Here is a 21,428-nt window from a genome sequence, read left to right as displayed (position 1 = left end):
CTTTCATTTTTCTTGGCATCATGTGCTGTTTGGGGACAATTTTTTGGAAGGGCCATCCTGTCTTGATTGACACTGAAGTGCCACTCCTAGATGGCCAGGTGTTGGTGTCGGCCACTTGGGTCGCTTAGCTAAGTCACACAGCGACCTTGGTGCGCCTCTTTTTTTCTTTGCATCATGTGCTGTTTGGGGAGTATTTTTTGGAAGGGCCATCCTGTCTTGATTGACACTGCAGTGCCACTCCTAGATGGGCCAGGTGTTTGTGTCGGCCACTTGTGTCGCTTAGCTTAGTCACACAGCCACCTTGGTGCGCCTCTTTTTTTCTTTGCATCATGTGCTGTTTGGGGAGTATTTTTTGGAAGGGCCATCCTGCCTGACACTGCAGTGCCACTCCTAGATGGGCCAGGTGTTTGTGTCGGCCACTTGTGTCGCTTAGCTTAGCCATCCAGCGACCTCGGGGCAAATTTTAGGACTAAAAATAATATTGTGAGGTGTGAGGTGTTCAGAATAGACTGAAAATGAGTGGAAATATGGTTATTGAGGTTAATAATACTATGGGATCAAAATGACCCCCAAATTCTATGATTTAAGCTGTTTTTGAGGGTTTTTTGAAAAAAACACCCGAATCCAAAACACACCCGAATCCGACCAAAATTTTTCGGCAAGGTTTTGCCAAAACGCGTCCGAATCCAAAACACGGCCGCGGAACCGAACCCAAAACCAAAACACAAAACCGAAAAATTTCCGGTGCACATCACTAGTCTGCGTATGCTCTTCCACAGCGCATATGACACAATGGTATCACGTTGTGCTGTGCAGAACACACGGACATGCGATGCAATAGCACAGCCTATAGATACTAGTTATCTATATGCCCTACAATTGCTGTAGACCACCTTAGCCTAGACCACTCCAGACCACTTTAGACGACTTCAGTTGAATGGGATACCACTTCAGACCACTTCAGACCACTTCAGTTCCTAATAACGCAGGGTAGCGAACCCTACGCCACCGGGCCTCTACTAACCCAGTTTTACCACTTCAGACCACTTCAGTTCTTGGGTTCAGTATCCACTCACTCCTGCATTCGCTCACTCAAATACACTTTATTTTTCTGTACAGAAAATTTGGATTCATTCAAGTTGGCAGCTTTACCCCGAGAGGCAATTAAAAAAAATTATTTACACTAAATTTTGTTTTTTGATTAAATTTCTTTAGAAACCGGGTAGTTTGGTGCTATTGTAGCGTGGCTACTGTCCTGCCTTTAAACTAAACGAACTATTGTGTAATTTGTACTTGGCGACCGTACTTCTTACGCAATTTGCATAAACACGCTACTGTGCGTGTCTCTTACGCCGCGTGTGCAGTTCCGTACTTTGTCCACGACACGTGTACAAAACCGTACGTCCGCAATAGCACAAATCATACAATTCTATAAATGTGAGCAATACCAACTATAATTGCTCACTTAACACAACACACATTCTTTCTGTATAAACCCTATTACGACTGGGCCAGACCTGCGTTTTGTGTCTTTTACATTTACTTCCTTAAACATTTTATTATTTTTTTTGTCTTAACTATATAGCAACAAATGTATTCGGTTTCATACAGATCTATATGAATCTAGCAATGATCAAAAATTTAAATTATATGATTCAGATTGGATAGCCATCTTGCAGAACATACATTGATATAAACACACACATAATTATAATATTATATATATGTACCATTCACTGGTCTCCTATGGGACTCATTCACCCATTCAGTGCTTCTAATTTCCATATCAATGCTATGTGCTTTTGGCTGCCTGTAAAGGTGGTTTTTCACTGCTAGGAAAAAGCAGTTACACAGGTTAATTTGCATTTCAATGGCGATCTTATAGCAAGCAGAGTTAACTAAATCCTAGAGGTAAAAGAAAAAAAAAACTTTGTTTATATCTGTGTGTAATTCTTACATCAAGTATTCATCTCACTATTAACTTTCACTAGGCCCTATTGAAACTATTTGTAATTGACTATGGCATGAGTTAAATAAATGCATTGGTAACTCATAAATCGTGTTTCATGTGACCAAGGAAAGCTGATTATTCTGAGCAGACTGAAAATCAACCATTTAGAAAAATGACCTTCCCAAAATGGCCACTGCTCCTCCCCCTTCCACATCCATGAGGGTTACACAAAATGGTGGACAGGCCATGTGCTTAGTTCAAAATGGAGGACAGACCATGCGGCTTCCTTTGTCACAAAGAAATCACACATCATACAAGCACAAGAAGTTATTTTAGGCCTGAGTTAAAAATAAAAACTATATCAAGGCTATGCAGCAACTTTTAAATGTACTTTTAAACCTACTTAACAGATAAACAATCCAATCTGAATCAAACACAATATGACTTATTTGAACCTTGTTTTGCAACAATAAAAATAAATTTTTGCATCTTAAATATTATGAGAAACGCATTGTCCCTTGAATTTCATATCAGCGGCTTACTGATACCACAACAATACATTAACGTGGATGTCATTTTCATCAGCTTCTCAATGCGTCCATTGGAGCCGGTCAATTACAGCCGCGTTTGTAATGTACAGTGCATCATTAAGAACGTGATATTCCGTGAGAGCCCCCAATTGATAATGCTGATTATCTTACAGGAATGAAAGCTATACCTTAAACACACCTTAAATACTTTTTACCATGGAGCCACTGCGGGCGCTGTACTTAATACACACTCTATGTACTTTGTACGCTATTAGCGTACAAAGTCCCGTGCTGTGTACGGACTTAGCGTACAAACCCAGCGCTGATGGTACAAAGTACACACAGCGCGTACACACCCAATGAACACACTTTAAACCTTATACAGCAATGTGATGCATTACTAATACACTTTAAACCTTATGCAGCAATGCAGTGTGATGTTATTACACTTTAAACCTTATGCAGCAATGCAGTGTGATGCTATTACACTTTAAACCTTATGCAGCAATGCAGTGTGATGCTATTACACTTTAAACCTTATGCAGTGAAAGAAAGACACGACACCAGTCTGTGGCTAAACCACTGGGTTCCGACACCACAGCGTATTATTGCTGAAAGGGGGTTACAATATAAACCATACAATACAACAGAATAATGGCTACAGTCAATGTTACATACATGAGTGGATTCGCTTGCGCTACCCGGTCCGGTCCTCCGTCATCTGATAGATAACGTTGTGAGTCTTGTGTCTGACCAGGCCTGCAGCAGACTCTCTTTATACAATTCTTCCAAAAAGCAATACAATAGATACTGTAATCTCTTTGTCCATTGGACACAGGGATGCACATTTACAGTACAGGAGAGGTCATAGGTCGGTTTGAATATGTAGGCGATATCTTTCCCAACTGCTCTTGTGGGTGGTCTCCTCTGGATTCCCGCCGCATACATAATGTACAGTAAATACAGTTTATATCTATATTCTGCTCCTGCACATAACTATCCGCAGGAACATGCGATCTTTCTCAAACCAACACCGGAATGTTACCCTTAAAATACCCTTCAGCTGGATACCAAACACCACCTTATAACCTTGTTCTGTCCCCTCCTATTCTGTAAAGGTGAATCCCTTTGTTCTGAAACCATTTAAACTGCTGTTACTTTCTGATGTGGTGCAGGGAAACTATGTGTACATTGTGCACTATTTGGATTAAATATGTAATATGTTTTGATAGCCTTCCATGCGTCCACAAACTCTACCGTAAATACTCATACCACGCGCTAATATGCAGGACCGCGGGAGCGACCATACGCAAATTGTGAATATGCGCACGCACAGCAGAGCAAGTACGCGCACGGAGGCCATCTGTGCGTAGTTTGTACGTGATGTGTGTATTGCAATATTTTTCGACTTTGACAACCATTACAGGTCCCTGTGTACTTTCTGGAGGCAATTGCTGGTAAAGGTCTTCCCGGAGGAATTTATAATTCATATTGATGGACATCATCTTCTCCACATTTTGTGGAAGTAACCTCCTACGCCGATCGCTGACAAGGTTACCGGCTGAACTAAACACTCTTTCGGAGTACACACTGGAGGGGAGGGGGGGCAACTTAGGTAAAATAAAGCCAGTTTGTGCAAGGGCATCCAAATTGCCTCTTTATCCTGCCAGTATACATACGGACTGTCTGACATGCCTACTTGGATGCTGTCACTCATATAATCCTCCACCATTCTTTCAATGGTGACAGAATCATATGTAGTGATAGTAGACATGTCAGTAATCGTTGGCATGTCCTCCAGTCCGGATCAAAAGTCAACACTCGCTCCTGTCTGCCCTGCATCACCGCCAGTGGGTGAGGTAGGGAATATTATACTTTTCCTTGCAGTCCCAGTTGCGTGACAAAATTAAGGAGGAGCTGTTGATGGGTCACGTTTCCGCTTTAGTTGACAATTTTCTCACCAGCAGTTCGAAGTGTTGGAGAACCTTGCAAAAGACGGAAATCATTCTCCACTGCGCTTGAGTGGATGTATAAGCTTGAATGGCCTTTTGCTGCTCCTCCATCCTCTGAAGCATATAGAGTGTTGAATTCCACCTCGTTACCACCTCTTGCTTCAGGTGATGGCAGGGCAGGTTCAGGAGTGTTTGCTGGCGCTCCAGTCTTCGGCACGCGGTGGCTGAATGTCGAAAGTGGCCCGCAATTTTTCGGGCCACCGACAGCATCTCCTGCACGGCCCTGTCATTTAAAAAAAAATTCTGTACCACCAAATTAATTGTATGTGTAAAACATGGGACGTGCTGGAATTTGCCCAGATGTAATGCACGCACAATATTGGTGGCGTTGTCCGATATCACAAATTCCCAGGAGAGTCTAATAGGGGTAAGCCATTGTGCAATGATGTCCCTCAGTTTCCGTAAGAGGTTGACAGCAGTGTGCCTCTTACGGAAAGCGGTGATACATAGCGTATCCTGCCTAGGAACGAGTTGGCCTTTGCTAAACTAATGGCGGATACTGGATGCACATCTAACACCAACATAGCTGGCAAGGCCTCAGTTATCCGCTTTGCAACAGGATGACTGCTGTCATATTTCATCTTCCTCACAAAGGACTGTTGGACAGTCAATTGCTTACTGGAAGTAGTACAAGTGGTCTTCCGACTTCCCATCTGGGATGACGATCGACTCCAGGCAGCAACAACAGCAGCGGCTGCAACTGCAGCAGTAGACGTACCACTCAAGGATCCTCCGGAGGAATCCCGGTTAGGAGAGGACTCCTGAGTCTTGCCAGCGACATGACCTGCAGGACTACTGATGTTCCTGACTGAGGAGGAAGTTGACATTGAGGATGTTGGTCGTGTGGCTTGCAGGAGCTTGGGTACAAGAGGAAGAAGGGATTTAGGTGTCAGTGGACTGCTTACGCTCTTGCCCAAAGTTTCACAACTTGACACTGACTTCTGGCGAATGCGCAGCAGGTGACGTATAAGGGAGGCTGTTCCTAGGTGGTTAACGTTCTTACCACTACTTATTACAGATCGACAGAGGCAACACATGGCTTGACACCTGTTGTCTGGATTTGTGGAGAAATAATTCCACACCGAAGAGGTGGCCTTTTTGGTATTTTGCCCAGGCATCACAATGGGCTTATTCATCCAACGGACAACAGGAGTCTCCCCTGGTGCCTGATTTAAACATACCACATCACCATCAGAATCCTCATCTTCATCTTCCTCCTCTGCACCAGCAACACCCATATCCTCATCCTGGTGTACTTCAACAGTGCCATCTCCAATTTGAATATCAGAAACTGGACTGTGGGCGCTACTTTCAGCACATGCAGAGGGCATGCAAATCGTGGAAGGAGCCAACACACTTGGACTCTCTTTGGAGACTTTTGATACCATCTTAGAATGCACAGTTCTTTGCTGTGCTTTTGCCAGCTTAACTCTTATTTTTCTAGCGGGAGGATGAGGGCATCCATCATCATGTGAAGCTGAACCACTAGTCATGAACATAGGCCAGGGCCTTAACCATTCCTTGCCACTACGTGTCATAAATGGCATATTGGCAAGTTTACGTTTTTCCTCAGACCATTTCAATTTATTTTTTGGGGTCTTTTTACTGAACAGTGGCTTTTTGGATTTTGCATGCCCTCTACTATCACATTGGCCATCGGCCTTGGCAGACGACGTTGATGGGATTTCATCGTCTATGTCATGACTAGTGGCAGCAGCTTCAGCACTAAGAGGAAGTGGTTCTTGATCTTTCCCTATTTTATCCGCCAAATTTTTGTTCTCCATTATTTTTCTGGAGTTATATAACAATATGCGGTACAGGAGAGCATACCTCTACAGGGCAAACCCTATGAAAATTATTTGGATTAAATATTAATAAACCCTTTATTTGGAGTAAATAATATACAGCACAGGACAGCACCACTGAACTTATATGGCAGCACCACTGGACTGGATTTATACGGCAGTACCACTAGAATTATACAGCAGTATCACTGGAATTATACGGCAGTATCACTGGAATTATACGGCAGTACCACTGAATTTATATACGCAGCACCACTGGACTGGACTTATACGGCAGTGCCACTGGAATTATACGTCAGTACCACTGGAATTATACGGCAGTACCACTGGAATTATACGGCAGTACCAATGGACTTATATGGCAGTACCACTGGACTGGATTTATACAGCAGTATCACTGGACTTATATGACAGTACCACTGAAATTTTTCAGCAGTATCACTGGACTTATATGGCAGTACCATAGGACATATACGGCAGTATCACTGGACTGGATTTATACGCCAGTACCACTGGATTTATATGGCAGTACCACTGGACATATAAGCCAGTATCACTGGACTGGATTTATATGCCAGTACCACTGGATTTATGCGGTAGTACCAGTGGACATATATGGCAGTATCACTGGACATATTATGGCAGTATCACTGGACATATTATGGCAGTATCACTGAACATATATGGCAGTATCACTGAACATATATGGCAGTATCACTGAACATATATGGCAGTATCACTGGACATATATGGCAGTATCACTGGACATATATGGCAGTATCACTGGACATATATGGCAGTATCACTGGACATATATGGCAGTATCACTGGACATATATGGCAGTATCACTGGACATATACGGCAGTATCACTGGACATATACAGCAGTATCACTGGACATATATTGCAGTATCACTAGGACATATTTAGCAGTAGCAGTATCACTGGACTTGATTTATACGCCAGTACCACTGGACATATACGGCAGTATCACTGGACTGGATTTTTATGACAGTACCACTGGATTTATACGGCATGACCACTGGACATATACGGCAGTATCAAAAGAAAAGTAACTTTACCATAAATGGTAAAAAGAACAGGCACTGCAACTGAGCTGGTTCTCTAAGCTGCTGTTGGGGGAGGTGATAGTCGTTCACCCCAGTGACATAAAATATGAACAAACGAAAACTACCAAGTGCGCTAACATAAAAAATTCACAGTTTTATATTTGTTAAAATCAATACACAGATACAGATACACAAAAAGAATTAAGATGATATGGCACAAATCATGCCAAAAAGAACATATTGATACTGAGCCTTAATAAGCCAATCTCTGACTCGCAATTAGTCACTCAGGGCAGTCTTTATGCAAAATGCCGGCATATGCAACTATTGCTGGAAGATGGAAAAAGTCCTGCAGAGCATACGTATGCATAAATTTTATGGCGTCTAGGTTTGAGAAATATAGTTACCAAGTCCCTAGTGGTATTTCAGCCGGGTATTCCACCTAGCGAGGTTCTGGAGTGAACTCTCTATCCCACGCAATGGTGATGGTGGTTCTCCCTTTATTAATCTCCACAAATGAGGGACTGGAATCTCCTGATGTGCAAATGGCCTGTGCACCGTCCTGCAGGAATCTTTAGCAATGCCCTGGTCAGATCATTCATATACGGCAGTATCACTGGAATTATATGGCAATACCATTGGACATATACGGCAGTATCACTGGACTGGATTTATATGCCAGTACCACTGGATTTATACGGCATGACCACTGGACATATAAGGCAGTATCACTGGAATTATACGGCAGTACCACTAGACATATACGGCATGATCAATGGACTGGATTTATACATCAGTACTGTTGGAATTATACGCGAGTACCACTGGAATTATTTGGCAGTACCACTGGACATATACGGCAGTATCACTGGACATATACAGCAGTATCACTGGACTTGATTTATACGTTAGTACCACTGGATTTATATGGCAGTACCACTGGACAGATACGGCAGTATCACTGGACATATACAGCAGCACAGGGACACCACCACTGGACTTATGCAGGATAACACAGCACCACTGCAATGGACTGTACTTATACAGCAGCACTGGACATATGGCAGCAGAGGACACCACTACTGTGACTGGACTGCTGCAGCACAAGACACTACCACTGTACTGATGCAGGACAACACAGCACCACACCACTGCAATGGACTTGACTTACACAACAGAACTGGACATATGGCAGCAGAGGACACCACCACTGTGACTGGACTGATGCAGCACAAGACACCACCACTGGGCTGATGCAACGCAGCACAGCACCACTGGACTGGACTTATAAAGCAGCACTGGACATATGGCAGCAGAGGACACCACCATTGTGACTGTACTGATGCAGCACAAGACACTACAAATGAACTGATGCAGGACACTGAGGACGGAGACACGTCTTCTCTCTACACACTCCAATGCCGGAGTGAAAATGGTGGCGATGCGTGATTCCTTATATGGAATCCAAACCCCGCGAGAATCCGACAGCAGGATGATGACGTTTTGCCTCATTCTGGTTTCCGAGTCAGGCGGGAAAACCCAAGCCTGACTCGATCTAGGCTCGGGTAGTGAAGTTCGGGGGGTTTCGGTTCTCAGGGAACCGAAACCGCTCACCTCTAAAAATGACCTGAGTTTTGCACATCAACTGAGATGGCGGTGAGCAGGTGACAAATGACACTAAGAAATTCCTAAGTCCCTATACACTCAGGACTTACTGCATGAGCAGAAGATTAGGATAAAAAGGAAAAGCTGTAATTAAAGTAGAAGTTTAAGTGACCGGTTTTCTTTTGACAACATGCAAATTCAACTGGGTAACTTACTTCCTACCACAAATGGCCGCACGATACACTCTGAAAAGTGGAATTAGGGTGTATGGCTACTATATGATGTGCACAATGGGCAAACAGGTGCATATGTTCCTACATTTATTTAGACCACAGTGTTGGCAAACACAGAGCCTCTTTAGTAAGTCTGCTAATTACCACATACAGTACTCTATTAGATCTTTGTCATTGGTCACTTGGAAGCTCCCTGTCACGATCCGTGTATCTGGACGCCATTTCTTACCCATCAGATGCCTCCTAAGGCTGGCTCAGCGCTCCAGGACCGGATCCCATCTGTTATCCTGATGTGTACATTCCTGTATCCTCTCCTGTCACTCTGGGACGCTGTCACAGTAAACGCCATATTACACCTGGCATGGCGTCTCCCGCGGCCTCCGCCGCCGTCCCTGAACTTCTGCATGCAGAGTGTCTGAGTGGCGATTACGTCAGCCGCGGCCTCCGTTGTGTCCGCTTGGTTGGATGTGCATCTGTCAGCCTGGCGCCTCCTGTCTCCGGTGGCCGGCGCCGCCATTACTGTTTTCATTACCACATGGATTACAAACCAAACTTCCCTCCAAGTGTCTGCATGGGCGCAGCCATCTTGGATTCTGTCAGCTGATCATTTCCACCAATCTGTTCTCAGTATTGATAATCTGCATAATTGCCTAGCCAATCCCTTCCTTGCTGCAGGTATAAATACACTGTGCCTGAGCAAGGAAGGCGTCAGTGCTTTGGTTGTCAAACCTAGTTCCTGTTTGTCTCTCTCCTGTGATTGTCTTCCAGGTTCCAGCTCCTGTCTCAAGACTTCCACCATAGAGACCCGCACCAGCATTCCACCTGCGGTGTAGCCTGACTCTCCAATCCATTGTGGATTCATCTGTTTCCAGCTACAACTTTACCTGCTTCCAGCTCAGCTTCCAGCAGAGTACAGCTTCCCTTAAAGGGCCGGTGTCCTTTCTACACTTTACCACTCTCCACCGGTATTATTATTTCTCCGCTCTCAAGTTCTAAATTTCAGTTCATATTTCATCGCTCCCAAGTTCATTTATTATTTAACTGGTTCCAGCCAGTATCCACTCCGTGCTAACAACAGTCTGGTTCCAGCCAGTATCCACAGCAGCTGTTTTATCTTCAGCAACCCAGCTTTTCCTGGAACACCAGCTGGCACAATCCTGGGTTATCTCCATTGCTACAGTCGGGCCTGGTAAGGACTTTCCATCTAGAAGATCATAAGAACTATCTCACACTACCAGTGCCCTGTGGCTCCTGCCATCCTGTAGTACCCAGGAACTGTATTTATTCTTTGCTGACTTTTACGTTTTCTTTTACTGCTGCTGTGTTGCGGAGTTGTCATAATAAACATCATTGACTTTTATCCAAGTTGTCGTGGTCACGCCTTCGGGCAGTTATTATTCATGTTACTTACATGTCCAGGGGTCTGATACAACCTCCCAGGTTCCGGTACATCTCAGCCCCTACAACTGAGGCTGCCTCCCGTCAGCTCAGGCCCTCAGTTGTGACAGTAAGCACTGACCTAATGAATCCAGCCGGAGACCAGGATCAAGCGGCCAGGCCGATGCAAGAACTGGCAGCCCGACTAGAACATCAGGAGGCTGCACAGGGCCACATCATCCGCTGTCTCCAGGATCTCTCTACTCGGCTGGATGGGATTCAGACAACTCTCCGTGGATCAGGCGCGTCTGGTGCGTCAACCACAGTGACTCCAGCTATAACCCCACCCACCTTACCCATTTCTGCTCCACGTCTTCATCTTCCAACGCCAGCAAAATTTGACGGATCTCCAAGATTCTGCAGGGGATTTCTCAACCAGTGTGAGATTCAGTTTGAGCTACAACCTGGCAATTTTCCCAGTGACCGTACAAAAATTGCCTACATTATTTCTCTTCTCAGTGGCTCAGCCCTTGATTGGGCATCACCGTTATGGGAGAGGTCCGACACCCTGCTATCTTCCTACACTGCCTTCGTGTCAACATTCAGGCGCATCTTCGACGAGCCAGGCCGGGTAACCTCAGCTTCATCCGAGATTCTCCGTTTACGCCAGGGGTCACGTACTATAGGACAATATCTGATACAGTTCCAGATCCTGGCATCCGAACTGGCATGGAACGACGAGGCCCTGTATGCTGCATTCTGGCATGGCTTATCTGAGCGTATTAAAGATGAGTTAGCTACCAGAGACTTACCTTCTAAGTTAGATGAGCTAATCTCACTCTGCACGAAAGGTGATTTACGTTTCAGAGAGAGAGCAACTGAGCGTGGAAGATCATCTGCTCCAAAATCTTCTGCTCCTCCTCCTCGTCAACTGTCACCATCTAAAGATGAGCCCATGCAACTTGGCCGTTCCCGTTTAACTCCTGCTGAGCGCCGAAGACGTCTCTCCGAGTTTCTCTGTCTCTATTGTGCAGCTCCGTCTCACACCATTAATGCCTGTCCCAAACGTCCGGGAAACTCCAAATCCTAGCTCGCCAAGGAGAGGGCCGGCTAGGAGTAATGATCTCCTCTCCATCTCCTCAAGATTGTAATCTCCCAGTCTCGCTTCAAGTTGCTCAACGTTATCGGAACGTCATTGCCCTCCTTGATTCCGGAGCAGCTGGGAACTTTATTACCGAAGCCTATGTTAAACGGTGGTCCCTACCCACCGAGAGACTTCCTTCGTCCATTTCTTTAACTGCCGTGGATGGCAGCAAAATTTTTGATGCAGTTATTTCTTTAAGGACTCTACCAGTTCGTCTGAGAGTGGGAGTTCTTCATTCCGAACTTATTTCATTTTTAGTGATTCCAAGAGCCACACATCCTGTGGTCCTGGGCCTTCCATGGCTCCGTCTTCACAATCCTACAATTGATTGGACGACTACGCAAATCCTGGCATGGGGTTCCTCCTGTGCTGAGACATGTTTGTTTAAAGTATTGCCTGTCTGTTCTTCCTCCCCCAGGTCGTCTGATGTTCCACCTCCTCCATATCAAGATTTCACGGATGTGTTCAGTAAAGCTTCTGCTGATATCCTTCCTCCTCATAGAGAATGGGACTGTCCGATTGATCTCGTTCCAGGGAAGGTTCCACCTCGAGGCCGAACTTATCCGTTGTCTCTGCCTGAGACGCATTCTATGGAGGAATATATTAAAGAGAACCTTGCAAAGGGGTTCATTCGACCTTCTTCTTCTCCAGCCGGCGCAGGCTTCTTTTTTGTAAAAAAGAAAGATGGTGGTCTGCGGCCGTGCATCGACTACAGAGGTTTGAACGACATTACCATCAAGAACCGTTATCCTTTACCCCTGATTACTGAGCTCTTTGACAGAGTTAGCGGAGCTACCATCTTTACAAAGCTGGACTTGCGAGGTGCATACAATCTCATCCGGATCCGTGAGGGTGACGAGTGGAAGACCGCCTTTAACACCCGTGACGGACATTATGAGTACCTCGTCATGCCCTTCGGATTGAGCAATGCTCCAGCTGTCTTCCACCATTTTGTCAATGAGATCTTCAGAGACATTCTATACCGTCATGTCGTGGTCTATCTAGACGATATCCTCATTTTTGCCAACGATTTAGAGGAACATCGTTTTTGGGTTAAAGAGGTTCTGTCCCGTCTCCGTGTCAATCATCTCTATTGCAAATTAGAAAAATGCGTCTTTGAAGTCAAGTCCATTCCGTTTCTAGGGTACATTGTGTCCGGTTCCGGACTAGAGATGGATCCTGAGAAACTACAAGCAATCCAAAATTGGCCGGTATCCTTAACCCTCAAAGGGGTCCAGAGGTTCTTAGGGTTCGCCAACTATTACCGAAAGTTTATACGAGACTTTTCCACCATTGTGGCGCCTATTACTGCTTTCACTAAGAAGGGTGCTAACCCGTCCAAGTGGTCTGAAGAAGCCATGCAAGCATTTCATCTTTTAAAACAAAGGTTCATCTCTGCGCCTGTTCTGAAACAGCCTGACATCGACTCTCCTTTCATCTTAGAGGTGGATGCCTCCTCCGTTGGAGTAGGAGCGGTGTTATCTCAGAGGGCTAAAGATGGCCATTTACACCCTTGCAGTTTCTTCTCCCGGAAGTTCTCCCCAGCTGAGCGCAACTATGCCATTGGCGACCAGGAGTTGCTAGCCATCAAGCTCGCTCTAGAAGAGTGGAGGTATCTGTTGGAGGGAGCTTCTCATTCAATCACCATACTTACAGACCACAAGAACCTTTTATACCTGAAGGGCGCACAATGTCTCAACCCTCGTCAGGCCAGATGGGCACTTTTCTTTTCCAGGTTCGACTTTAAACTCCAGTTCTGTCCGGGCTCTCAGAATCGCAAGGCCGATGCCCTTTCCCGCTCATGGGAGCAAGAAAATGAGTCAGAGTCTTCAGACAAGCATCCTATTATAAATCCGTTGGCATTCTCCACGGTAGGGATGGACTCTACGCCCCCATCAGGGAAAAGTTTTGTGAAGCCGATGCTAAGGAAGAAGCTCATGCATTGGGCCCATGCTTCCCGTTTTGCCGGACATACAGGTATCCAAAAAACCCTGGAGTTTATCTCTAGGTCCTATTGGTGGCCAACTCTGAAAAAGGATGTCTTGGAGTTTATTGCATCTTGCCCAAAGTGTGCCCAACATAAAGTATCCTGCCAGTCGCCTGCGGGGCAACTGGTTCCACTATCCGTTCCCCGTCGACCATGGACCCACTTGTCGATGGATTTCATTACAGACTTACCCATGTGCAACAAGTTCAATACCATCTGGGTGGTAGTTGACCGGTTCACCAAGATGGCACACTTCATTCCTCTCACCGGTCTTCCGTCAGCTTCCAAGTTGGCTCAAGTATTCATACAAGAGATCTTCCGACTCCACGGTCTTCCTGAAGAAATTATCTCAGATCGAGGAGTTCAATTCACAGCCAAATTCTGGCGAAGTTTATGTCAAGTCCTCCAAGTCAAGCTAAAGTTTTCCACGGCTTACCATCCTCAGACCAATGGTCAAACCGAGAGGGTGAATCAGGACTTGGAGGCCTTCCTCCGCATCTATGTGTCCTCCTCTCAAGATGACTGGGTTCAATTACTTCCCTGGGCCGAGTTCTGTCATAACAACCAGTATCATTCTTCATCTGCTTCAACACCATTCTTCACTAACTTTGGATTCCACCCTAAAGTCCCTGAGTTCCAACCGCTTCCAGCAACTTCTGTTCCCGCAGTGGATATCACCTTGCATCAGTTTGCCAATATCTGGAAGAGCGTACGATCAGCTCTGCTCAAGGCATCGTTCAGGTACAAGAAGTTTGCGGATAAGAAGCGTCGAGCAGTTCCTGCTCTCAAGGTGGGTGATCGGGTATGGTTATCCACGAAGAATTTGAGGTTAAGAGTTCCCAGTATGAAGTTTGCACCTCGCTATATCGGTCCTTTCAAGATTGAACAAGTCATCAATCCTGTTGCTTACAGACTCCAGTTGCCTCCCTTCTTAAAAATACCCAGGACATTCCATGTTTCCCTGTTGAAACCGCTGATCTTGAATCGGTTTTATTCCTCACTTCCTCCAACTCCGAAAGTCCAAACTCAACGAGGCGTTGAGTATGAAGTGGCCAAGATCCTGGACTCACGTCACCGTTACGGTCAACTACAATATCTTATTGACTGGAAGGGTTATGGTCCTGAGGAACGTTCATGGACCAATGCTTCTGATGTCCATGCTCCTGCCTTGGTCCGGAGATTCCATTCCAAGTTTCCTCAAAAGCCAAAGAAGTGTCCTGGGGCCACTCCTAAAGGGGGGGGTGCTGTCACGATCCGGGTATCTGGACGCCATTTCTTACCCATCAGATGCCTCCTAAGGCTGGCTCAGCGCTCCAGGACCGGATCCCATCTGTTATCCTGATGTGTACATTCCTGTATCCTCTCCTGTCACTCTGGGACGCTGTCACAGTAAACGCCATATTACACCTGGCATGGCGTCTCCCGCGGCCTCCGCCGCCGTCCCTGAACTTCTGCATGCAGAGTGTCTGAGTGGCGATTACGTCAGCCGCGGCCTCCGCTGTGTCCGCTTGGTTGGATGTGCATCTGTCAGCCTGGCGCCTCCTGTCTCCGGTGGCCGGCGCCGCCATTACTGTTTTCATTACCACATGGATTACAAACCAAACTTCCCTCCAAGTGTCTGCATGGGCGCAGCCATCTTGGATTCTGTCAGCTGATCATTTCCACCAATCTGTTCTCAGTATTGATAATCTGCATAATTGCCTAGCCAATCCCTTCCTTGCTGCAGGTATAAATACACTGTGCCTGAGCAAGGAAGGCGTCAGTGCTTTGGTTGTCAAACCTAGTTCCTGTTTGTCTCTCTCCTGTGATTGTCTTCCAGGTTCCAGCTCCTGTCTCAAGACTTCCACCATAGAGACCCGCACCAGCATTCCACCTGCGGTGTAGCCTGACTCTCCAATCCATTGTGGATTCATCTGTTTCCAGCTACAACTTTACCTGCTTCCAGCTCAGCTTCCAGCAGAGTACAGCTTCCCTTAAAGGGCCGGTGTCCTTTCTACACTTTACCACTCTCCGCCGGTATTATTATTTCTCCGCTCTCAAGTTCTACATTTCAGTTCATATTTCATCGCTCCCAAGTTCATTTATTATTTAACTGGTTCCAGCCAGTATCCACTCCGTGCTAACAACAGTCTGGTTCCAGCCAGTATCCACAGCAGCTGTTTTATCTTCAGCAACCCAGCTTTTCCTGGAACACCAGCTGGCACAATCCTTGGTTATCTCCATTGCTACAGTCGGGCCTGGTAAGGACTTTCCATCTAGAAGATCATAAGAACTATCTCACACTACCAGTGCCCTGTGGCTCCTGCCATCCTGTAGTACCCAGGAACTGTATTTATTCTTTGCTGACTTTTACGTTTTCTTTTACTGCTGCTGTGTTGCGGAGTTGTCATAATAAACATCATTGACTTTTATCCAAGTTGTCGTGGTCACGCCTTCGGGCAGTTATTATTCATGTTACTTACATGTCCAGGGGTCTGATACAACCTCCCAGGTTCCGGTACATCTCAGCCCCTACAACTGAGGCTGCCTCCCGTCAGCTCAGGCCCTCAGTTGTGACACTCCCTGAGATTGCTTTTCTTTCTGGCTCCACATCTGAAATTATTTGAGGTCAATTTGGTTTTAGTCAATTACTGCCCATTTAAATTGCTTTGTATGATGCCCGGTCAACCTGCTAATTTAACAGCAGTAAGCCCTCTATCCCTGTATGGCAACCCTCTTACTGACTTATGTTCATAGATTTGCCAAGAGCAGTGTACATTGAGTTCTGCCAATAGTGAATGTACAGTATGTAAAGTACATTAATCATTTCAGAAGTTATAGTTATATATGGAATATGATAAAACACAATGTATTGTATTTGATTACATTTGTAGAAAATAATGATTTCATTTATAATGAAGTGTGTTCTAAAGGAACAACCAGTGTTCTTTGTGAGGATTTTAAATGATGTGCATATTAGGATATTCTAAATGGATGAATAAAATATTATTATTTATTATTATTATTATATATATATATATTTTTAGGTCTCTCAGCTGCTAAGTTGCTGGTAGACTCAGGACTGAGTGTGGTCGTACTAGAGGCTCGAGACCGAGTTGGAGGAAGAACTTACACAGTGAAGGTGCGAATAATGTATTTGTATTTGTTGCACACTGCTTTCTTGAGTGACTTGTAAGTAAGGGATCAGTATGAAATACCTACAATCAAAATCCTGACGGTCAAAAAACCGACACCAATTGACCAATGGTCAAAATACCGACAAGGTCAAAATACCTACGTTTAAAATGTCAACACGGTCAAAATACTGACATTTAAAATGTCGACAGGTCAAAAAGTTGATGCAAGTTTTCATCATTTTTGGTGTGTATGTTGACATAGGTCGACATGGACACCGTATAAGTGTACCGCGTTCCCTCGCATGGCTCACTATGCTCGCCATGCTTCAGACACTATTATATTCCCCCTCCAGGTCCACTGGGGATGGTAAAGTATGAACAAGTCGGCTTCGATGAAAAAATCATGAAAAACTTGTGTCGACTTTTTGAACTGTCAACATTTTAAATGTTGCTATTTTGACCACGTCAGTATTTTAAATAACAGTATTTTGACCTTGTCGGTATTTTGACCATCTGTCAATGGTTGTCGGTATTTTGACCATCTGTCAATGGTTGTCGGTATTTTGACCATCTGTCAATGGTTGTCGGTATTTTGACCGTCAGGATTTTGATTGTAGGTAACTTGACTGCGTCCCGTAACTAATTGGCTAGGAATACAATGAGCAAATGTAGTAGGTGTAAACTAAACGGGTGTGGGATGATAGGTAGACAGTGTCTAGTTAGACAGTCAGTAGATAGACACCACATGTTAGACAGACATTAGGTCGACAGAGTCAGAAGGTCGACAGGGTCAAAAGGTAGACATAAAAATGGTCGACACAAAAAAGGTTGCCATAGCGGATAGCCATAGCAGCGGGGGGCAGAGCCAGCAGCGGGGGTGGAGGTGGCGCTGGGAGATGAGATCATCTCCGTGCCGCCTCTCCCTGCTGTAGTAAACGGGTTCCGGGACTCATCGACCCTGGAACCCGTTTACACAGCCACTGACCCGGTATTCAACCCGGGTATAACACTGCTTTATTCCCAGGTAGAATTGCCGGGTCAGGCGACTCAGGATTTCGGTTATGCCCCTTTCACACCGCACGCTGACCCATGTCGACATGGCAATATGCTGAGTCGATACTGGGTTATTTTGTGCAGTGTGAAAGGGGTATAACCTGCAGTTTCCCTTTATGATTAAGTGCTAGCCTGGCAAGCATGGTGCTCAATTCCCTTGGGGAATTAGACCCACAACACAGTGTGGCCCTCCTTAAGGAAAACCAGACATGCAGAAAAGCACTGAGGATCTTCTCAACCCCCTGGATGGTGGGGGGTTTAAGTAATGTGTTAAAGTCAGAATTTCAATAGTTATGTGTATAGAACTACATGTCCCAGCAAGTAGCCATTAACTGCTTGTAGCAGGAGCTTATTATAACCTGAGATGGCTCATGTACAGTCCCCTCCCCTCCACTGAGTAGCATACTTCCATCCACTCCTGCGTTATAACGCCAAGATGGTGTCATCTTCCCAGGGACACAATGGCAGAGTATTTGTTTTCACTGCGCAGCATCAACTTTCCAAAGATGTCACTGAAAAGCTGGTGCAGAGGAAGGACCCACTTCCAGGCACCAGGTAGGTATATTCTGGGTGCATGGTGAACAGTGCGGGCCTCAGCTGTATCCAAGGTCCCGTGTGCACCACCCACCCTTCACCCATTGTAAATACACCAACAGTATGGTTTGCAGAGGTAAAAGCACCGGCATACCTATAGCTGCCAGGTACTGCAATCAGGTTGGATATGAAATCCTGGCGGAAGGGATGCCAGCTGTCAATATCCCAATAGCAGCATCCCAGCTGCCAGAATGCCAGCAGCGCTCGCCACAGGTTCTATTCCCACTCTATGGGTGTCGTGGACACCCACGAGTGGGAATAGCTCTGGCGAGGCTGTCGGCATTCTCGGCTGTTGGGATTCCGGGGTCGGGATCCTGAATGCCGGGATTCCGGGGTCATGATCCTGAATGCTGGGATCCCAACAGCTGGGATATTAACTACATCCCCTGCAATCTTGCCTCTACTAGCCTAGCTTTTTTTTTTTTTTACTTTTTTTTTTTTTTTTATTGCTGAAAATACACCAGAATAGGGAAGTCCGTCGGAGAGGGTAGCTTTTCATACCCTCCGAATAGCAGTCTATTACATATATGTGATGGTGAAAAACCCCTGTTTTAGTACACATCTTTTATACAGATATCTGTTGGACAGTTTCATTAATGTCTTAATTCTAATTGCAGTAACTATGGGGGTAATTCAGAGTTGATCTCAGCAGCAAATTTGTTAGCAGTTGGGCAAAACCATGGGGGTCATTCCGAGGTGTTCGCTCGTTGCTGATTTTCGCTATACTGCGATTAGTCGCTTACTGCGCATGCGCAAGGTTCGCAGAGCGCATGCGCTTAGTTATTTTACACAAAAGTTAGGAATTTTACTCACGGCATAACAAAGCTTTTTCATCGTTCTGGTGATCGTAGTGTGATTGACAGGAAGTGGGTGTTTCTGGGCGGAAACTGGCCGTTTTCTGGGAGTGTGCGAAAAAACGCTGGCGTTTCTGGGAAAAACGCGGGAGTGTCTGAAGAAACGAGGGAGTGTCTGGGTGAACGCTGGGTGTGTTTGACGTCAAACCAGGAACGAAACTGACTGAACTGATCGCAATGTAGGAGTAAGTCTGGAGCTACTCAGAAACTGCTAAGAAATTTCTATTCGCAATTCTGCTAATCTTTCGTTCGCAATTCTGCTATGCTAAGATACACTCCCAGAGGGCGGCGGCTTAGCGTGTGCAATGCTGCTAAAAGCAGCTAGCGAGTGAACAACTCGGAATGAGGGCCCATGTGCACTGCAGGGGGGGCAGATATAACATGTGCAGAGAGAGTTAGATTTGGGTGGGTTATTTTGTTGCTGTAAATACTGGCTGCTTTATTTTTACACTGCAATTTAGATTTCAGTTTGAACATACCCCACCCAAATCTAACTCTCTCTGCACATGTTACACCGGCCCGCCCTGCAGTGCACATGGTTTTGCCCAACTGCTAACAAATTTGCTGCTGTGATCAACTCTGAATTAGGCCCTATGACAGCTGTATTTTACCTACTAGTAGTTCAAATAATAAGATTTTACTCACCGGTAAATCTATTTCTCGTAGTCCGTAGTGGATGCTGGGGACTCCGTAAGGACCAGGGGAATAGACGGGCTCCGCAGGAGACTGGGCACTCAAAGAAAGATTTAGTACTACTGGTGTGCACTGGCTCCTCCCTCTATGCCCCTCCTCCAGACCTCAGTTAAGGAAACTGTGCCCGGAAGAGCTGACAATACAAGGAAAGGATTTTGGAATCCAGGGTAAGACTCATACCAGCCACACCAATCACACCGTATAACTTGTGATAAACTTACCCAGTCAACAGTATGAACAACAACAGAGCATCAACAATGGATGCCAACATAACGTAACCCTTTATTAAGCAATAACTATATACACGTATTGCAGAAAGTCCGCCCTTGGGACGGGCGCCCAGCATCCACTACGGACTACGAGAAATAGATTTACCGGTGAGTAAAATCTTATTTTCTCTAATGTCCTAGTGGATGCTGGGGACTCCGTAAGGACCATGGGTATTATACCAAAGCTCCCAAACGGGCGGGAGAGTGCGGATGACTCTGCAGCACCGAATGGGCAAACACAAGGTCCTCCTCAGCCAGGGTATCAAACTTGTAGAACTTAGCAAATGTGTTTGAACCTGACCAAGTAGCTGCTCGGCAAAGCTGTAATGCCGAGACCCCTCGGGCAGCCGCCCAAGAAGAGCCCACTTTCCTTGTGGAATGGGCTTTCACTGATTTTGGATGCGGCAATCCAGCCGCAGAATGAGCCTGCTGAATCGTGCTACAGATCCAGCGAGCAATAGTTTGCTTTGAAGCAGGAGCACCCAGCTTGTTGGATGCATACAGGATAAACAGCGAGTCAGTCTTCCTGACTCCAGCCGTCCTGGCTACATAGATCTTCAAAGCCCTGACGACATCAAGCAACTTGGAATCCTCCAAGTCACGAGTAGCCGCAGGCACCACAATAGGTTGGTTCAAATGAAAAGATGACCCCACCTTCGGCAGAAATTGCGGATGAGTCTGTAATTCTGCCCTGTCCATATGGAAAACCAGATAGGGGCTTTTACATTACAAATCCGCCAATTCTGACACACGCCTAGCCGAAGCTAAGGCCAATAGCATGACCACCTTCCACGTGAGATACTTTAGCTCCACGGTCTTAAGTGGCTCAAACCAGTGGGATTTCAGGAAACCCAACACCATGTTGAGATCCCAAGGTGCCACTGGTGGCACAAAAGGGGGCTGAACATGCAGCACTCCCTTAACAAACGTCTGAACTTCAGGAAGAGAAGCCAGTTCCTTTTGAAAGAAAATGGATAGGGCCGAAATCTGGACCTTTATGGACCCCAACTTCAGGCCCATAGTCACTCCAGACTGTAGGAAGTGCAGGAACCGGCCCAGCTGGAATTCCTCTGTGGGGGCCTTCCTGGCCTCACGCCAGGCAACATATTTTCGCCATATACGGTGATAGTGTTTT

The 21,428-nt window shown here is 45.8% G+C and overlaps 1 protein-coding gene across 2 annotated transcripts in view; it reads left to right on the top strand.

The window, feature by feature from the left end:
- The window catches only part of LOC135049281 (amine oxidase [flavin-containing]-like), a 198,747-nt gene that overhangs the window by 99,158 nt on the left and 78,161 nt on the right, over positions 1-21,428 (top strand). For both annotated transcript variants that reach the window (XM_063955625.1, XM_063955626.1), the window contains exon 2: positions 16,741-16,835. In XM_063955625.1, coding sequence (XP_063811695.1) covers positions 16,741-16,835 — 95 coding nt within the window. The remainder of the gene's footprint in view (positions 1-16,740; positions 16,836-21,428) is intronic.

The sequence above is a fragment of the Pseudophryne corroboree genome, chromosome 2, assembly GCF_028390025.1.
Source record: "Pseudophryne corroboree isolate aPseCor3 chromosome 2, aPseCor3.hap2, whole genome shotgun sequence".
NCBI lineage: Eukaryota > Metazoa > Chordata > Amphibia > Anura > Myobatrachidae > Pseudophryne > Pseudophryne corroboree.
Note: the sequence above shows the minus strand (reverse complement) of the source record. Positions and strands in the feature narration are given on the sequence as shown.